Here is an 18,770-nt window from a genome sequence, read left to right on the forward strand (position 1 = left end):
CTGACCCTTCCAAAGGGTCCAGAGCGAAAATCCTCAAAGTCATCTTTTCTTCCAGATTTTGGACAAAACTAAACTTAGACAAGGGTGTGGGAAGGCATTTGGTTTGCCTTAAAGTGGATTTTGGTTGCTAAGAAGGAAAGTTTTGAAGCCTAATGAAAATTTCGCTCCTGACCCTTCCAAAGGGTCCAGAGCGAAATTTCTAAATTCTCCTTTTTTCCTTGCAATTTAAGACAAGATTTTGGTTTTCATGACTTGGAGAGGAGTGAGGCAAGATGTTCTATGCCTTGGAGGTGATTTGAAGATGAAAGGATGTGAAAATTGCCCTAAAACCTGATTTTCGCTCTTGACCCTTCCAAAGGGTCCAGAGCGAAAATCCTAAAATCCCCTATTTTGCCTTGCAAAAACAAATCAAACTTGGATTGGGTGAAAGAAGAGGACTATTTCCTAGCCTTGAGTGGTGGATTCAAGATAAAATGATGGAGGAGTAAGCCCAAGCAAAGAAAATCGCTCCTGACCCTTCCAAAGGGTCCAGGGCGAAAAACCCTAAAGTCACCTTTTCCTCCAAAATTTAAGTAAAGCTAGGCTTGGACTACAGTGAAAGAAGCCATTTAGAATGCCTTGGAAAGATTTGGACCTTCAAAAAATGTGAATTTTGAGCTAAAGAGAGAATTTCGCTCCTGACCCTTCCAAAGGGTCCATGGCGAAATTCACATTTTTCACCTAATTTACTCATGTGAAATGCTAAAATTTGAAATGCAAGACTTTGATTAGGTCAAAACAAACATGAGCTCGCCTTCCGGAAGATTTTGGAGTCAAGAAAACAAGGTACTCAAGTCCTAATTAGAAAAATCACTCCTGACCCTTCCGAAGGGTCCAGGGCGAAATCATCAAAAGGCCTATCATTCAACCTTGTTAGATTGAGTCAAAGGCAAGTTACAAGATTGTGAAGACAAGGACATCGGAATTTGCAAATCTACGTTGTGAAGATTTTGATTTATGAAGTGAGCAAGTCAAGATAAGGGGTTTAAACCATCACTTTGGATATTTTGATGCCTAAGGGGGAAAGAAGCTTTATTAAGCCTTGATCAAACCTTGACATTCCTAAGCTAGCCCATAATTTTCATTAAATTCGCCAATTTCAAGACATTTGGGAAGCTAAATCAAGTTCACATGAATTAAGGCATTTGCAATTTAATTAATTAATTTTTAAGCCTTAAAATAAATGAAAAATTCACCTTTCAAGCCTTGAAATTAATTGTAAAAATAAAAAATTAAGGTGAGCGCTCAAGCCTATTATTATTATTTTTTTTTTTAAGCAAGTCGACCATCCTTTGAAAGGGATTTTGATTTATTTTATTGCTAATTTGCTAAGTCGGCCTCATGGAGAATTAGGGTGAGCGCCCTACATAAGGGAGATGTATTGTAGCAATTGTAAATCATTCATTCAATTCTTCTCATGCGAATTTGAAGAGCAGATTAGAGGAGCGAATTCTACCTGATTTGGAGGCGAATTTCTTGCTAAGTTGGAGGATAATTTCCAGAATTTGCTTAAGTGTTTGGAGGTTAGTGGAAGGCGAAATTCTTTTGAAGGCTGATTGGAGCATAATTCATCCAAAGGAAGACCAGAAATTCAGATCTAACATTCTTGCCCAGCAAAGTCATGATCTCCTTTTATTCATTTTCCAAGGTTGATAGTTAAGCATTCAAAGAGGAGGTATGAAGAATCAGATTCTTGAAATTTTTATTCAAAATTTAGTTGGATTTTCCATAGTAATCCTTTGGAAAATGTAAGTCTTGTACAATCTGATTTTAATTTAATTTGAAAATTCATAAATCTTAGATTTATCATCATTTTCAAATTAATATTTAGTTATTTCCTTGAAAGGTCTTGAATCCTATACCTTAAGATATTATGCTCAAACCCTAACTTTAAGCTTTTGTGTAGGTATCAAATAACGACCTCCACAGGACCAGACCAAGACAAGGATGACCTTCTCCAGTCCAGCATCAACAAGGACGACCTTCTCCAATCTAGCATCATCAGGAACGACATCTTCCAGTCCAGCATTCCAAGGAAAAGTACACCATCCATCCTGCACATCAAAGACAAAGGAGGTCAGAGCAAGGGTCCATTGGAGAAGCAGATAGTTTCAGAAGAGTTAACTAAAGTTAGCTTCTCAGCAGCATCAAATTGAGCATCAACCAAGTGTCAGACAAGGTGGCGTCCCAGTCATCACTCCTCCTGTCGGGTTGGTCCACTTCAGCATGTCTAGATTCAATGTACCTGATTCATCAAGAGATGGCACTAACTTCGATGTACCTACCTCGGCTATCCATTGGTCGAATATTCCAGAGAAGACATGTGTCCAAATAATGCAATTTTTTCATTGGTTAGAATTAAGTTTGTTGTAACAAACCCTAATTAGGGTTTTCATTGTAAAATCTCGGCCATTGATCTCAAATTGATCTAAGCCATTGAATTGTATTGTGGGCACTATATAAGCCTGGCTCTTCATTTTGTAAAGGCTAATAGTTAGTCAATAATAGCTAATAGTTAATAGTTAGTAATAGAGGCCAGAATAGTAGAATAGCAATTAGAGTAGATTAAGAAGAGAAGGCAAGGCATTGTTGCCTTAATTGTAAAGACTTCTTTTCATTGAAGATATCGTGGAATATGTTGTTTCTTTGCAATGTGCATGGTCTCTTGTCGAATCTTCATTTTTGATGATAGATGATTAAATTGAGTGAAGAAAATTGTTGAATACACCTGTGTGGAATCTGTCTAGTCCATACCACTAGCCTCTTACTGATGGTAAGTGCACCCTGCGTGGTCAACTGGCATAAAATGAGCTTAATCTTAAGTCGTTACACGTCTATTGTTCATGCATTATCTTGAATGGCGATCATTGTCAAATGGTGTATGATTTGAACATATTGGAAGCATCCCTTAGAAGATCGCACTGAGTTGGTGTTGAATTGTTCAACCTGATGGTGAGACCCAGCCCAGTAGGACTCCACATAGTCATTCATCCATCTTCTCGCATCCTAGATAGTAGAGTAGACTTCCTGAACCCTGCATCTTTTGCCATTTGTTTGTCTTCCAGTTAGTGAATAGGACTTGTGATTCCAGCAAATTAGACGTTCAGGTCATCGAGTGTAAGTCCCCTTGTGATTCCAGCAAAATCACATCATACCGCGAAGAGCTTATCCACGAGTAGAGATCCTACAAAGGAGAACCTTGGGGTTGCCTGGAATGATCCTTCGGCGAGATCTTCAGCAGTCGGGAACTTTGTTCAAGAGAGGATAAGGTACCTTTTAGGTATTTTATTCTGTGTTCGCATGTGCATGAAAAACACATCAACAGGTTCCCACTGCATAAGTCGAAGAGGATGGCTTGGCCGCCTATCTTGAGTTTGTAATACTGTCCTCCCGCTGAATAAGCGGTGGAGTTGATATTAATTTCCATTTCTAGTTCTTCCGCTGCACAAGTGATTGAGTGATTGCATTTTTCAGTTTTTTGGCTTGTCCTTGGCTGGTTTATTGACTAGTGATTGCATTGTTTCAATGTCCCACTGTATAAGCGGAAGGGGCTGACTTGTCGCCCGAAGATTGTAATCATTTTCAGTTATTGGCATCTAACGATCCCCTCGACACTGTATGCTCTCACCCTCTTAGATTGGGCTCTTGGTGAGCAGAAAGTGGAGGGTTACTTTCAGCAGCATTTGGTTTTCATTTCCTAACATTAACAAGTGTTGTGTTGAATGTAATTGTGGAAAAAATTTGGGAAAAATTAAGGGGGATATTATAGACTGGTTTCATAATTAGTCTCAATCAATTTTAGTATATTGAAATAGATTAGTTATGTTAATCAGGTAGGGGACATTACACCGTTCCCTCCTACACCTCTCCATACATTCCCTCAGCGTAGTGAGGTGGGTCTCTTGTCCACTGTAATAGACTAGTCATCTAGAAAAGCCTTGAAGTTGCCCAAGGACATTTTGTCGAAGATGTGCAATATTATCCTCTAGAAGTGGCTGGGACGTTGCATAGCCCAAATGGCATTTGATTGTATGTGTACACTCCCTCCACCATGAATGTGGTCTTTAGTTTGTCCTCAACAGTGCTGATCTGGTTGTACCCAAAAAACCCATCCATGAACAAGTACATTTCGTGGCCTGCCACCTCCTCCAGTATGCTATCCGTAAATGGGATTGGAAAGTGGTCTTTGATTATGACTGCATTAAGACATCGAAAGTCCACACAAATCTGGAATTGATTTGCTTCCTTCTTTAGGGATATCACGATCGATGAGACCCACTCACTTGTTTCTACTTTGAAAATGATACCAGCTTCCAGCATCTTCTCAATCTCTTCTTGGACTTTCATTGCGTAATTTTTGTTCATTCTTTATGATCTCTTCCGTATGGGTTGTACACCTGGTACGAGAGGTATTCTATGTACGCACAACTCTGGAGGTACCCCTTTAAGGTCCTTGCATGTCCATGCAATGACATATTTGTATTCCATGAAGATTCTAAATGTTGTTGCCTTGAGTATGGGGTTCTAGTCGTCCCCTACCAGTATCACCTGTGGTTTGTCTTGTTCCCCTAGGTTGACCACCTTTATGTTTGGTTCCTCATACTTTATTGTTTTATCCCTCTAAAATCGATGAGCAGGCGTATCATCTACTCTTGTCAGTACCTCTTTGTACTCTTTGTATTCCGGAGGAAAGTGACTTTTTACGTACCAATTTCTTCAATCTCCCCAATCTGCAACACGTTACACTCGGGGTGTAAGACTTCGTAGTCCCCATTTGCCAGTGGAACAACCCGTAGAGGGAGCTTGTCTCATCCTCCGAGCAGTTTCTAAGTTCCAACACCCCTTCATCATTGGGTTCCATTGTCCCTCCTTCCTTTGTCTCGAACTCTCCATTCTCAGATTTTAAGTCCGATGCCAATTCCTAGATTATTGGCTGACTCTGTAGGTCAATGACATACTGCCTCCCATCACTCTCAGTGGAGAGTGTATTTTTCTTCCAATTGTGGTTTGCCTTCACCGTGATTAGCCAACTTCTTCTGAGGGGGGCGTCATACGCTTTCTTCTCCAACGGGATGACAAAATCCAGAAAGAAATGATGGGTGCTAATGGTGACCTTTTGTTCCGTGAGCATCTCGAGTGGTTTGATGCTATGTTGGTCAACACCTACTAGATGGAAGGTTGGTGGCCAGAGTGTTAGCTTGCTAGGCCCCTTCCACATCTCCTCCGTTAGTATGTTCATGCTCGAGCCTTCGTCGACGATGGTGTTTGTCAACTTGCATCCCATTATCTCCATGTCGACTATGGCCGGCTTCCTTCCAATGCCCATTGTTAGCAACAACGGGTTGGTTAGTGACCAGGTCGCCTACTGCTTTGTCCGTTGGCTTGTTGTGCTCTTGGCTGACTGTGTCATCACAGACTACATTGGTTATGGCCATCTTTAGTTGTGGCATGGTTTGCAGAAGATTAGATACTCGTACAGGTATGGTGGCTTGCAACATTTGTCTCATGATAGTTTTATCCGATTCGATCATAGTGTACTGGCAGCCTCGCTCGAAACCCTTCTCTCTTCCGCCATCGCTCATTCAATGTTAGCCTTAGCTTCCCGAAGTCTTTCCTTCTCCGTACAGGGGTCAAGATATATTGCCTTCTTAGTCCGGAGTTTGATAATTACTAGTATTTCCTCATCTGGCTCCTTCATGTCTAGCATGTTCAGCCCTTTCTGTTTTCGGTAGTTGGTGTCTTTGTGGTTTCCGGGTCTACACCACTTGCATAGCAACCCTGCATTATTACTTTGGCCACTCTGACAATCCTGCACGAAGTGACCTCATTGATTGCAAGTGGATCATGGGTCTACCCTTTGCGTTATATTGTGTTCTCCTTCATGGGGTGTTGTTATTGCTACTATTATTATCTCGCCTGTTATTTCGATACCCTCCAAGAGATGCATTAGAGTTGGTAGGTGGTTTTGGAGGTGTGGCTGGAGGGGATGTTTGTTCCCCTTGGGCGAAGAGCACTTGTGTGCTTGTTTTGAGATTGTGCGAACATTCCTTGATGGAATGTCCTGATACCTAATAGATGTTGCAAAATGACTTTTTTGGGCAAGTAGCCTTTGTATGACCTTTTGCCTTGCAGTTGGTGCACCACAAATCTTTACTGTCCTTATCACCCTCTTTCTTCGCCTTTAGCTCCATCATTCGCAACATATCCCTCCATAGGACTTGTATGGTCTTTGATTCGTCGTCGCTGTTTTCTCCGGTGCTATCATCATCACTGGTCTTCTTCTTTCCTCGGGATGTCTTATTCTCACTTTCTATATCCATCGCTTGTTTGTAAGCATCAATGTACAAGGACGGTGGTACCACCGTCATTTTTTTCTTCAAGCAAGGAATCGATCCCTCGACAAACCATCGTTTCTTGAGTCCATCCATTGGTTTGTTTTCCATCTTCAACAGTTCCTTGAGCCTATGATTGTATGCTCGTATGTTCTTGTTCTTCCCTTGTCTGGTGTTGTAAATTTCCGCAACAATCTCATTATCATCTCTCAGCAGTTTGAATTCTTCTTGAAATGCTTTCCTCAATTCACTTGATTCTGCCTTGTGCTTAGCCTCTAGGTTTGTATAATAGTCGATGGCAGTTCCCCACAGGGTAGCAGGAAATGCCTTCAGCCAGTAATCCTAGTCATCTTGACCATTCACCCCCATATTGTTATACAGGTCTTGCAATGGCGTACCGGATCCTTCGATCCATCCCTTGTGAATTTCAGGAGTTTTTGCCTCTTCTTGGTGTTCAACATTGTCTTCACTTGGAAGGTACCATGTGTATTCGACTAGATGGGACCGTCTTGCTCTCGTCCACGTTCTTGTGCCTCTCTTGCGCTCTCAACCATGCACGAGCTCTTTACGCATCCACCTTCTACGTCTTCTACACCTTGGTCACCTTCTTCGCTTCTATACTCTTTTCTCCTTGGTGTCTTCTACTCGGACCCCCCATTCTCAGTTGCTTGGTGAGGGTTAAATTCTTGATACGGTATAGGTTTGTTTCAAAAAGTTCGACAAATTCTGCCTACAGATTCCTTTCTTCTTCGTCACGTATTGATTGTATGGACGAGCTGCTGGTACTGGTACTAGATTCAAGGTCTTCACTTGAAGCAGAGTGTACGGTTTGGCTACTATCCTGGTCGACAAGATCTTCACTTCATCGTCTGGGAGTGGTAGATATTTGTCAACCTCCTCTAACTCACTCCACATACGTGGTCTTATTCTCTCTTGACTACAGCTTTGGCTTGCACTCCAACTCCTACTTCTCGCTGGACTCACCGAAACTTCGACGATTCCTTTTAACTGTCGTCTCCTCTCACTTTGCTTTCATAGGCAGAGAGATCTTCTTACCAATCCCTCCCCTTCCTTTGGGGTGTTTCTAGTACGTTGGTCTTTATTTGGTTGTAGGGGCATTAATTGTCGGGGGTATGATGTCTGCTAATATCCCGCTCTTCTTCCTCCCTATGGGTCCTCTCTTCATATCATTGCAGTATTTGTTGCCGATGTTGCTTTTAGTTAGTTTCCTCTTGTTGGTCTTGCAATTCAACTAGGTTCTGTCCCAACAACCTTGGGATTCTTCCTAGAAGATCGAAGACTGCAGGGTTCATTGTGAGTTCGTCGTGTACTGTGCCTTCAGGGACTGCTCGCTCCTGAGCGCCCTTCTACATGTATTGCGTGACCGAAACTTCCCATAGATCTACCAAGTCTTTCGTCAATTGATCTTCTCGTGCTTCTTCTTGTGTTACCACTTTTTCGTTGTCACTTTCGATTACACGTACTTGTTTGAATGGTTGGCCCATTATGCGTGCATATTTCCTGCTGTCATACTGATCTCCAAGTTCATATCGACAATGGTGCCAAAATGTTTATTTCCGAATGGAATAACTTAAACTTACAGGAACAACAAAACATAGAGCATAATAGAACTTGCTAGCAAAAGATATTCAACACATGATATGGCCAAAAATGATATTCCTTTATTCACAGTGGTAATGTTTGTACATCATCACTATCTCCTTGTTCTTGATACAACACTATAAATAGTACCGGACGGTTGGTTAAAACTGCCAACCATCGACAATTGACACAACTCTTAGGAACTAATTACACTGCCATTATTAACAAAACATAAACAAAGTTTTATTTTTTACTAGCAGCATATTTGCCGTCTACATTTGTAATGATGAACGATGGTATGAGTACCCTCCATCGCTATGGACTCAATGAGGATTTTGGAAGTGAGATTGACATACTTGACTTGCCCCTCACAATCAACCACCTTAAAAAACATTGCCCCTTGGGGAACACTGAAATAACATCTTTTTTAAGGTTTATTTTTTTGCAATATTTCCATCCATCCAAAGCAATGGACGGTTTTGTTTCAATCCATGAATCCCTAATTGGTTTTAGTGATATCTGTACAATTTTTTTTCTTGTGCCCATAAGGTTGTGCACACCTTTTCATACCCAAGAGTTGTGCAACCAAAGAGTGTATTACTAATTGCCACTACCATTTCTCATTGATATGATGATCTCACCAAGTTGAAAGTAAGACCATTGGTGTAAATGTAATGTGCAATTTTTTCATTTGTGATAGCTCTTGCTTCATATTGAAATGCTTTAACCAATGGGCCTCTTTTGTGGAAAGAAGGAGAGGGGTCTTCTTTTTGTATAGACATCGTCTCCAAGAAAGGATGTTGGGAGGCTATTATTGAAGGAGAATTTATAAGTGGCTTCGATGATGTTTTATTTGCTTAAGGATTAGATTTTGATTTTGCTGTCTCATTGACATCATCTTCTTCATGTTCTCTAATGAATGCTATAGCTTGTTCTTTTGGCAACCCCTTCTTGTTTGGCCCTAACATATTTTAATCTCACATCCACTCATATCACATAAGTAATCTTTCACTTGACTAAATGAGCTGTTATATTGAATTTTGCATTGTCTACGATTCATTGTAAACTACCCACCTCTTGGAAATTGTTCAAGCATCATAACATACTTCCGTAGAGGAGATGCTTGATCATATTTAAATTGTTTATTTGCCGCAAGACTCATCGAACTTGAAGTAGAAGCTATTCCAAATATATTGCTATTATAAGTAATTACAAATTTTTAAATTAAAAAAATGCAATCCTACAATATGTATAAACTAATAATAGTAATAAAGGTTCAAAACAAATAGCAAAAATCATTTTGAAAAATCTTGAAACTTTTGATATTTTTATTAAAATACTTGAAAAAGTTCATTTTAAAATTTGATTTTTTTTGTGAAACAATTTACCTTAGATAGATGTGCTTCATGCGAGTTAGATTCCTCCCCCTCACACTTTGCAATTGTTTTCCTTCGAAAAAATATCAGCAATCTTCCAAAATGCAAATGGAAAAACAATGAATGATTTTTTGTGAAATCGGCCTGTTTTTGTGAAACAACTGTTAGTATGGGTGTGTTATAGGGTTTTAGGTTTTTAATGTTTTGATTTAATAATCAGGTTTTGATTTAAAAAAATGTTGTTGTTGTAGGAATGTCAACTGTTGGGCTGCTCTTATTTAGGATTGATTTGGTATGGGATCAAGACCTAGGAGCATACTCTGCAACTAAGATAATAAGAAATGCACTCAGGATCCTAGTCAAAATATGACAATGCTGGCCCTACAAATAAACTATTTTGAATAAACTACTAGAACAATATGCCACATGGATATGTGGGTCCTGGTCAAAAGCATATGTCAGTTAAGTATGTGGGCCCCAAGAAGGCTAGTCAAATTAAAGAAGCCTTAAAAGTTAAAACCACATGCCAAAATTTAGAGAGAACTAAAATCAAACTGCCATGCTTATTAGCAATGCAAGATACCCCATAGACTTGTATGCTCTTGCATCATTTTTTAAAAAACTATTTTAATTATTTTTAAATTTTTTTTTAATCAAATTTCAATAGATTTTAAAAAGCTTAGGATTTTATTAAGCTGTAAATTTTTTGTTTAGTTTATATTTAGCTTGAGTTTTTATAATATTATCCATAGTTACTAGACTTAGACAAGATGCAAACTAGGCAATGACTCAACAAATTGAAAAACCATGAAATATGAAGACTGTTATGGATTTATGATGTGTATCATGTACACTTCAATAAATAAATTTTAAAGATACAACAAACAAATCAAATAGAAGCTCTTTAATCACATACATAAGTATACATCTACCACATGAGTATAAATGTGGATTTTAGTTGAAGAAAACAACATTTGAGATATATAAATATTCCCCCGAATCATTACAAATTAGCATGGAAACATACCATTACATGCATATGTGCTTTACAAACCCTTCCTACAATGTACAAGATGTATTCCAACATTTGTAGCTGAGACTTGCAATGTGTGATGCCTTAGAACCAACTCAAGACACTTATAGACAAAAAAGTTGGATAAGTGACCAATCCTTGAATGAATGAAAATCTTGTATTTATATCATTTGGTATTTTGTGCATGAATGTGGGAAATCTAGGAGGAACTAGTGGTCAATAGATTTTGAATGTAAGGCATTTTTCGATCGTGTGAAATATGTTGAAATGATGGTCTAAGTTTGGTGAAAATCATTCATGTCATTAATATAACCATAACATCAAAAGCGACATGGTGTTATTCATCCTCCATTGCTAAAAGTACATTTGTATCCATGCCCTAAAGATGGACAACTATTTCTAGGTGTGAAAACCATTTTGTAGTAGTTGCGGCATCAAATTTGGTCACTAATGGTGACCTATGTTGTGCAAGGAGGTAGGTGGGAGTGAAGAGTGCAAAAAGTGGGAGTTGAAGATACTTATGATTCATACCATTGTTGAGCAGTTGGGGATTGAGATTTAGGGATTCTTCATGCTTAAAGTAAACAAGTAAGGGTATCTCCACGTCTCCAAGTCCAAAAGGTAGTATGAAGGAAGCTACTAGGAGTTAGAGATTGGATGTACCAAGGAATTCATCCCTTAAGGCATGTAAATAAGAATAGGTTTTAACTTGTGGTCTTGATAAAGTACTATAGTGTGATACGTTTGGGATTGAGAGTTGAGGGAACTTCTTATGAAGTACCCAAATAAGGATAGTGTAGTGAAAAGTGTCGAGAATTGGGGTTTGAGGATACTTCATATCATGTGCCACATTAGAAGTATTCTTGCATCATTGACTTCGGAAAATGTATAGAAGGGAAATGTTGGAAGTTGAGGATTAAGGATACCAAGGAAAAGGTGCTTGGATAAAGGGATCACTGAAAGTTCAGCTTCAGTGAAGGATCGGGAAGTTTTTAAAGTAATCTTTGTATAGTCAATTCGGTGCTTAAGGTAATCTTGCTCTCTTTTTTTTGCTCCGCAAGTTTTTACAAGTCTAACTCACAATTTTTTATATACACAGGTAAAATATGGGTAAAATCGCCAACGTGGGTAAAATGCTGGTTAAAATGTGTGTTTCACATGTTTTTTTGGCTATAAAAACATGTAATTTCTCTTTTGAGATGTCAATTTCTAATTTAATACATTTTTTATTTAATTGAATTTTGCAAAAAAAATATGTTTTTTTAAGAAACTTTAACTTTTAGTACCTTCTAAGTTGTCGAGTATTTGCCGAGTTAATTTTTTTGGGCTTGCCGAGTACTTTCTGAGTTCAAGTTTGCGAACTATGCTTGGAACGACATATGCAAACCAAAAGAAGATGCGAGAACTCAAACATTAGCCTATACACTACCTGTGTGTCACAACATCAGAAGCAGCCTCCCTTTGAATACTAAACTCTGCCTTGAAATTTTGTCAAATTATGCAAAGAATAAATTGCTGGACCTCTAGATAAATGCTGTTTTTCTGTTTTAATCACCCGCTATGTAGTTTTGAATAGTTATTTTATGGGTTTTAATTGCCTTTGCTATGCTCTTTTCTCCCTTCCAGGCAGAAGTTGAACATATGCATTAGAGACGACATTTACAGACAGTACATTCATACCACTTGGGTCAACCCCCATGGGGGCCTTAGCCCCAAGATGGCATTCTATGCGGAGCATTTTCTCGAGATGCAGGACGGACTCATTGTTCGTCCCTCTTACATTTCACGCCATTGGTCTCACTCCATCCGGATCCCCCTTGGTTCTTTTAGGGTGGGGTCACACCAGCTCCGGGTCGATGTTGATCACCAGTTGGACAGGATTGAGAGAGTTTGCCAGCTTTGCGACATCGGTGAGATGGAATCGGAGGAACACTTTATCTTCCGATGCCTTATTTACTATGAGATTAGAGGGAGGTTCTACTGCCTTTTTAGAGAGACTCGGACTCTCTCCTCCTTCTTTAGGTTCACTGATCAGAGATGCCTCGCTCTCTACTTACAGGAGACTCTTAGACTCCGAGATCATTTGATGCAGCGCCCCCCACGCCCTCCATCCTGCCATCTTATCACCTCCTTCTCCAAGCTTTACCCCACTCGCGGTACCAAAAGAGAGTTGGCTACCTCTCCCAGTTACTCCAGATCGGTGAAGCCCTGCAGAATGACCATGCATCGTTCCCCTTCCTCCAGTCAGACTCAGATCACTCAGAGGCATTGCCCTTATCCCTCAGTGTTGAGTTTTTTCTCTTATGCTGCAACCCCCTAGGGTTGCTCGGCTGGTCTCTGTTCTCAGTGTTGTGAGTGGTTAGCTTTTATTGTGTTTTTTGTGGGCACCGTTTGGTGCCCTTGTTGGTGGCTGCTTTCCTCGTTTGTAACCTCCAGTCCCTTTGACCCGTTTATGGTCTTTTGTTGGACATTAATAAATTTATCTTATCTATCTTTGTCTTTGGCTGCAATGTAAATAGCCAAGTCATTGTACTACATCACCAAAGGTAATAGTTGCTGACAGGCTAGATGGTTTCCTAATGTCATCTCACTTCTGAACCCTACACTCCACCTGGCACAACCTCTTTCCATGGGAGGGGTTATCTAGATGTAAACCTAAAATATTCTTCCTCAAAATTTATTCAAACCTCATTAGTCAACCTAAATTTACTTCGTCAAGCTGTGATAGAATGACTACACAAAAATAGACTCACAGCCTAAGAGATACTTGTGATTTATACTTTTAACCCACCCATCTTCAGGGCTCTATGATTGCTGCCTCTTCTTCAGTTAAGTTTTTCTTTGAAGAAAGATCTATGCTCAGCTTAGGAGGGTTGAATAATTGTTATTAAGATCTGGCTATGCATATTAAATCCAAAATAGTGTGTATTCCAAAAACTTTGGGCCTTTTTGCTTCATGGAGCAGAATCTTAGATTTTAGCTTTTGTGTCTTTCATAGGCAGGGTCCTTTCCGTGACTCTGTTGCTCGTCTAATGTTTAATGTTTTTGATCTTTGCCATTTGGTTTAAAGTTTGCTTCTTATTCTAATTAAATATCTAGTAAACATCTCCATTGGTTAGTATGCAGCAAAGCCAGTTCAATTATGATGTCAAAATACTGTATAGCTGGTGCAGTCAATTCTGGGAATAAGCCCAGACAAGCAGAAAAATTACATTCTACTTCAAAACATAGAACAAAATTTACTGTCCAAACACTTTAAACATTCAGCTTTATTATTCAACTATGGTTCTGTTATAGTTCAGGGAAATATTCCCTTTACACAACATGGGAGTTCTCTTTCTCTGCAATCTTCTTCATGCCTCTGTGTGAGTTTTCAGTCCCCTCTCTACCGTTCCTGTTGGGAATTAGTGTTCACATACGAGTTTAGGTTAGCTATAAAGTTGTTGACAAACAACTTTATATTATTGTTAGGAGACATGATTATTATTTATTAAGTTTGTTGTATAGGTTATTGTGTTAATGGTTCGTATGTGTTGAGTTGTTAAAAAAACTCCCATATTTAGGAGAGTTGTTATAGGGAGTTTCCTAAATAATAGGATATAGAAATCCTATAAATATGTAACCTGCATTTGATTAAAAATGTAGAAGCAGGGCATTATCTTGTGTAAAATTATTCTGCTTTTACTTCTCTGCACATTTCTATCATGGTATCAGAGCAATGCAGATCTTGTGCCTATTATTTTGTGATGTGAAGAGATTATTGGCACTAATTGAGGCGAATTGGATCTTCTCTATTTTGATGAGGTTTTTCAGTAGTGATTTTTGAGGCCGTGAATGCCAAGGTTGTAGCAAGAGATCGATGCATTTGAACTCATTTAGGCGTGAAGCGGTTTTATTTTTCTTGGCCCACGATGTGATATTCACCTTGGTTGCGTTTAGGGGCTGAGGGTATATAAGCACTTTGGGGGTCAATCTTCATGTTTTTTAGTACATTCCAACAGATGTTGATTTCCAAGTCCAAGTATAATGTGGCCAGCAAATGAACAGTTCATCATTGGCCTATTGTTTTTTAGTTGAAGAACTTTATCTATCACTAGCTTATAGGCATATAAGTAGTGCTGAGGTTTCTATTAAGCCCATGTTGGAAACAGTATTATTGGCTTTAAATATATCTCAGAGCTGCGTTTCAGGAAATCCACATTGTCAAGTTCATCATCAACTTGTCAAGGTGAGAGAGCACTTCTATAAAGTCACAGCCTGCAACCTCAAGGAAAATCATTTATTTCTTGAAAGCTGATGCACAATACAAATCAGAGTGTTGTCTATTTCTTTTTGTGGCAGATCTTATTGCATTGAGAGGATTGGTGTCATTGGCTCCTTGTGTGGGCATATCTATTTATTGGCCTTCATCAGAGTTCACTTTAAGATTACAATGAGGGAATTTGAGAAGTTTCATTTTGATTGTTATTGAATGGGGCCAATAGCAATTGAAAACAACAGCTACATAATTAGAGAAGGCAAGTTGAGAGATTAGTGTTGAACATGAGCCAAAGAATACAGTTTGTGGAAGCCTATGGTGGATCGAAATAGCTATTATACCTGAGGTTTTCGTCATCTGCTGCCTAAAACGTGGGTTCCAGTATCACTGCAGGACTCTAAGAATGGTGTTTGGAAATCTTTGTGTGCTAGAGAAGACATAGGAATTCAGAAATCAATAGTGCGGTGAGCGTGGAGATGCAGGGTCGGTGAATCTGCACCTTTCTCATTTGGAATTTCACCATCGAGATTCTCACCCCTACTCAATTATATACTCTTTGTCTCTAGTAACAACTGTCATTTGAATGGCATCAGCACCTGAGTCAATGATGAGAGATTTGAAGTTTTAATAGGTTCGTAACAGTAGGTTGATTTATTTTCTACTTTGGTGTCTTAAAAATATATTATTTTCCGCTGGTATGCTTGAAGTGAAAGAGTTGAGTCAATTAAATTAGTTGTTTTGTATTATTTAATTTAGGTGTCTTATTATAAAAATATTTTCTGCCATTCTAGAATAGGATCCATTTTCTAGAGCTAATAATTTTCATGTCATCAAAAGTATGTGTGAATGTTAAAGTGTTAAAAATATAAAAAATGTGTCAATTGGAGTGCATGATCGGTGGTACCCGACACTCCTTATAAGAAGTTAAAATCCAGGGGGGGGGGAGGATATGTTATTTCCTCACAACTGATGAAATGAGCCTCAAAAGAAGAAAATTGTTAAGTAGGAATTTTACTGGAGGTTGGAGGCACAAGAGGCTAGAGGAAATTTAGTGACTTCTCGTCAGTCACTAGCGATGGGGTCGTGAAATTGCATTAGTGACAAAATTATTTGTGCCAAAATGACTAAAGCCAAGATTAGTTTCTAGGTGGCAGCGGCAACCGTCTCATATCATTTGTGATTAGAGTGGCAATGATCTCAAATAGTGGCTGCATATGCGACAGCAAAGACTTGGTTTTCAAGCTTTGTAAGTTGTGGATGGATGTGTTTGTCCCCAATCACTATTGTTGGTTGTTTGTGAATGGATGTGTTTGTCCCCATTCACAAGTTGACTGGATGTGTTTGTCCCCAGTCGCAAGAGTTGGTAATTATGATTGGATGTGTTTGTCCCCAGTCATAATAGTTGTGAGCAGATGTGTGTGTCCCTGTTCATGTGAGATGTTGAATAGATGTGTTTGTCCCTATCCAAATTTGATGTAATACCCTGGGTAGATGTGTTAGTCCCTATCCTTGGATCCATGGGTAGATGTGTTTGTCCCTATCCTTGGATGGAAGTACTAAGCATAGTGAGGCTAGTTCCACTATTGCTTCTCATGAGTAGATGTGTTTGTCCCTACTCTTATCTTATAGTGTTTGGTGAGCTACTATGTGTGGTCATCAAGTATTGTGATGTACTCTCACCCCATATTCACACTAAGGGGGGGTGTTGGGAATTAGTGTTCACATAGGAGTTTAGGTTAGCTATAAAGTTGTTGACAAACAACTTTATATTATTGTTAGGAGACCTGATTATTATTTATTAAGTTAGTTGTATAGGTTATTGTGTTAATGGTTTGTATATAGGAGTTGTTAAAACAACTCCTATTTTTAGGAGAGTTGTTTTCAACCAACTCTCTATGAATTAATATATTTATCTATGAATTGAAGTTGGTGAACCAAACCATTTCGGCGATATTGGTCTTCGGCGAACCAAATGATATGTGAACTGCACCATTGGGTGAAAACAAGGCTTTCGGTGGAAATTGAAGCTGGTGAACCAAGAAGTTTGCCAATAGAAGCCTTTTGGGCGAGATTTTAAGTTGGTGAACCAAGGACTTGGCCAACACACAAAGTTGTCGGCCATTGGCTGTTTATCGAACTTTAGAACTAATACTCAAACTTAGAAGATGGCCAAATAAAGAGCTTATTTAAGCTTGATCACTCTTAAACCAAAATGTTCCCCAAATCAAACTATCAACAACCAACAGAAGGCACCAAACTAAAAGAAAAGAAAACCAAAAATACCCAAAGAAATATTTTTGGTTGATGAGGATCACATGTGCACCCAGATGCTCCTGCATCAATGGTATGCCTCTGTACAACAAACTTCCATGTTTGTTTGAGCATCTCTAGAAACATGCCTAACAAAATGAGTTGTTACAGCTATTTTTCACAATACAATCAATCCAGAATCTTCCACATACATAATAACTAATAAGGCATCAAAAGCCTCCTTCAAAATGTGTTTGACAATTAGAACACAATCATCAGAAAAGTGGACATTTAGAAGTTCAGCCTAGGCTTCAGAACTTAGGACTTGGTGAAACATAGCTGACCTAATTTTGACTTTGTCTTGGTGCCTCAGCTGAAACTTGGCAAAACTCAGCAAATTAAAAAAGTACTTGATTTTATAAGAAACACAACTTAAAGATGAGCCAAACTTGTTTACCAAAATTTCAATTCCTTGCTCAACTGACATCAGCCATTCGTTCTGAAATAAATTAAGGTTTCAATGCAAACCAGCAGTTCATTTAATGAACACATTTCAAGGTTTAAAATTTTAAATATTGAAGTTAAACAATTAATCATTTCTCGCAATTCTTATCCTTTTTGGTAACTTGCCTACCGATTTGCTCAAGAAAGCATGTAGAAAGAACAACCCATTGTCATTTCATTGGAGCAATAGATTGAAAGCAAGCTGTTTAAAGAGGTAATGTGGCCAAAGACTTAAATAAACTGAACATGAAAATAAGTTATAACCTTTGAGATGAAATTTTCAGCCATCAAAAGATGGACATCAAATCCTGTATTCATATTATAAATTCCCTGCAAGAAACCACATGGACCTGTACCATGGCAATACCCTACCGAACAGACCAATGTAGTGCCCATGTTTTTGTTCTATCTTACCCACAACTTTTACAAGAGAGCATTATCGTTTATCTTTGGAAAGTTGACGTGAAAATCCACTCATTACCCTGACAGAAGTCTGCTCGAAACAAATAAGATATTAATGTCCATAAAAAAATTCAGCATTTAAATTGTGTTTGGAGGGTTCAATGGTGGTTCTGAATGTGTCCGCAACACGTCCTGAGTGTGTGGTGAGTACTTGCCAAGTTCTTGCAAGTCCTTGCAGGCAAACTTGATGATTTTTTGCCACCAGTGTGGGTTGAGTTGCAGGCGAGTCCAGGGTGAGTAAATTGTTTACCTTTTGACATTTGAGTACTTGTTTCACTCACAAGTACTCTGGAATTTTTGAAGCCTTGAGTTAAACTATCTGAAGTTATTGTGATCCTGCTGTTTCCACCTTTAATATATGAAAACTCTTGTAAATAATTAAAGGTCTTGATTCTTCTTATAGTGTCTAATAGGCAATTTAAAGTTCACAAACAGGCACAAAGAATTGTCAAATAATTATCTCACTGTTCCTATTAGAAGCTCAGGTTTACAAGTTGACAGAGAATATATTAGTTAGATCAATCCTAAGTATGGTGTCATGGTTGGTATTTTTAACATAACTTTTTTAATTGCTAGATTAATCATGGCTATTGCTTACTTAAAAGGTCAGCATTCTTGAACTTATCATTTTCCTTAACGAATTTATTTCTAATTTTCTCTGATAAGCATGGATATGACTGTTTATGTGCATTTGACATTTTTCAGGCGTCCCCATACTTGGTATCCACTTGCTCGGAAAAAAAAGCGCAGCGTGTTTTTACATGTAGGCCCCACAAACAGTGGGAAAACTTATCATGCATTGAAGCAGTTGGAATTAAGTTCCTCAGGTATTGGAAAGATTTGGTTGTTTTATAAATATAATTTGGTCAATATCAATCTTCCAATTTGTCTTAATGAAAAGTAAGAATTTGTGA

General features: G+C 38.6%; 1 protein-coding gene across 8 annotated transcripts in view; it reads left to right on the forward strand.

Moving 5' to 3' along the window:
• The window catches only part of LOC131036035 (ATP-dependent RNA helicase SUV3, mitochondrial), a 242,567-nt gene that overhangs the window by 31,802 nt on the left and 191,995 nt on the right, over positions 1-18,770 (forward strand). For 7 of the 8 annotated variants that reach the window (XM_057967836.2, XM_057967834.2, XM_057967835.2 and 4 more), the window contains one exon: positions 18,562-18,683. In XM_057967836.2, the coding sequence (XP_057823819.2) occupies positions 18,562-18,683 (122 nt within the window). Of the gene's footprint in view, positions 1-18,432; positions 18,462-18,561; positions 18,684-18,770 lie in introns of all 8 variants that reach the window. The other variant, XM_057967830.2, reaches the window with a different exon arrangement.

Source organism: Cryptomeria japonica, chromosome 10 (assembly GCF_030272615.1).
Source record: "Cryptomeria japonica chromosome 10, Sugi_1.0, whole genome shotgun sequence".
NCBI lineage: Eukaryota > Viridiplantae > Streptophyta > Pinopsida > Cupressales > Cupressaceae > Cryptomeria > Cryptomeria japonica.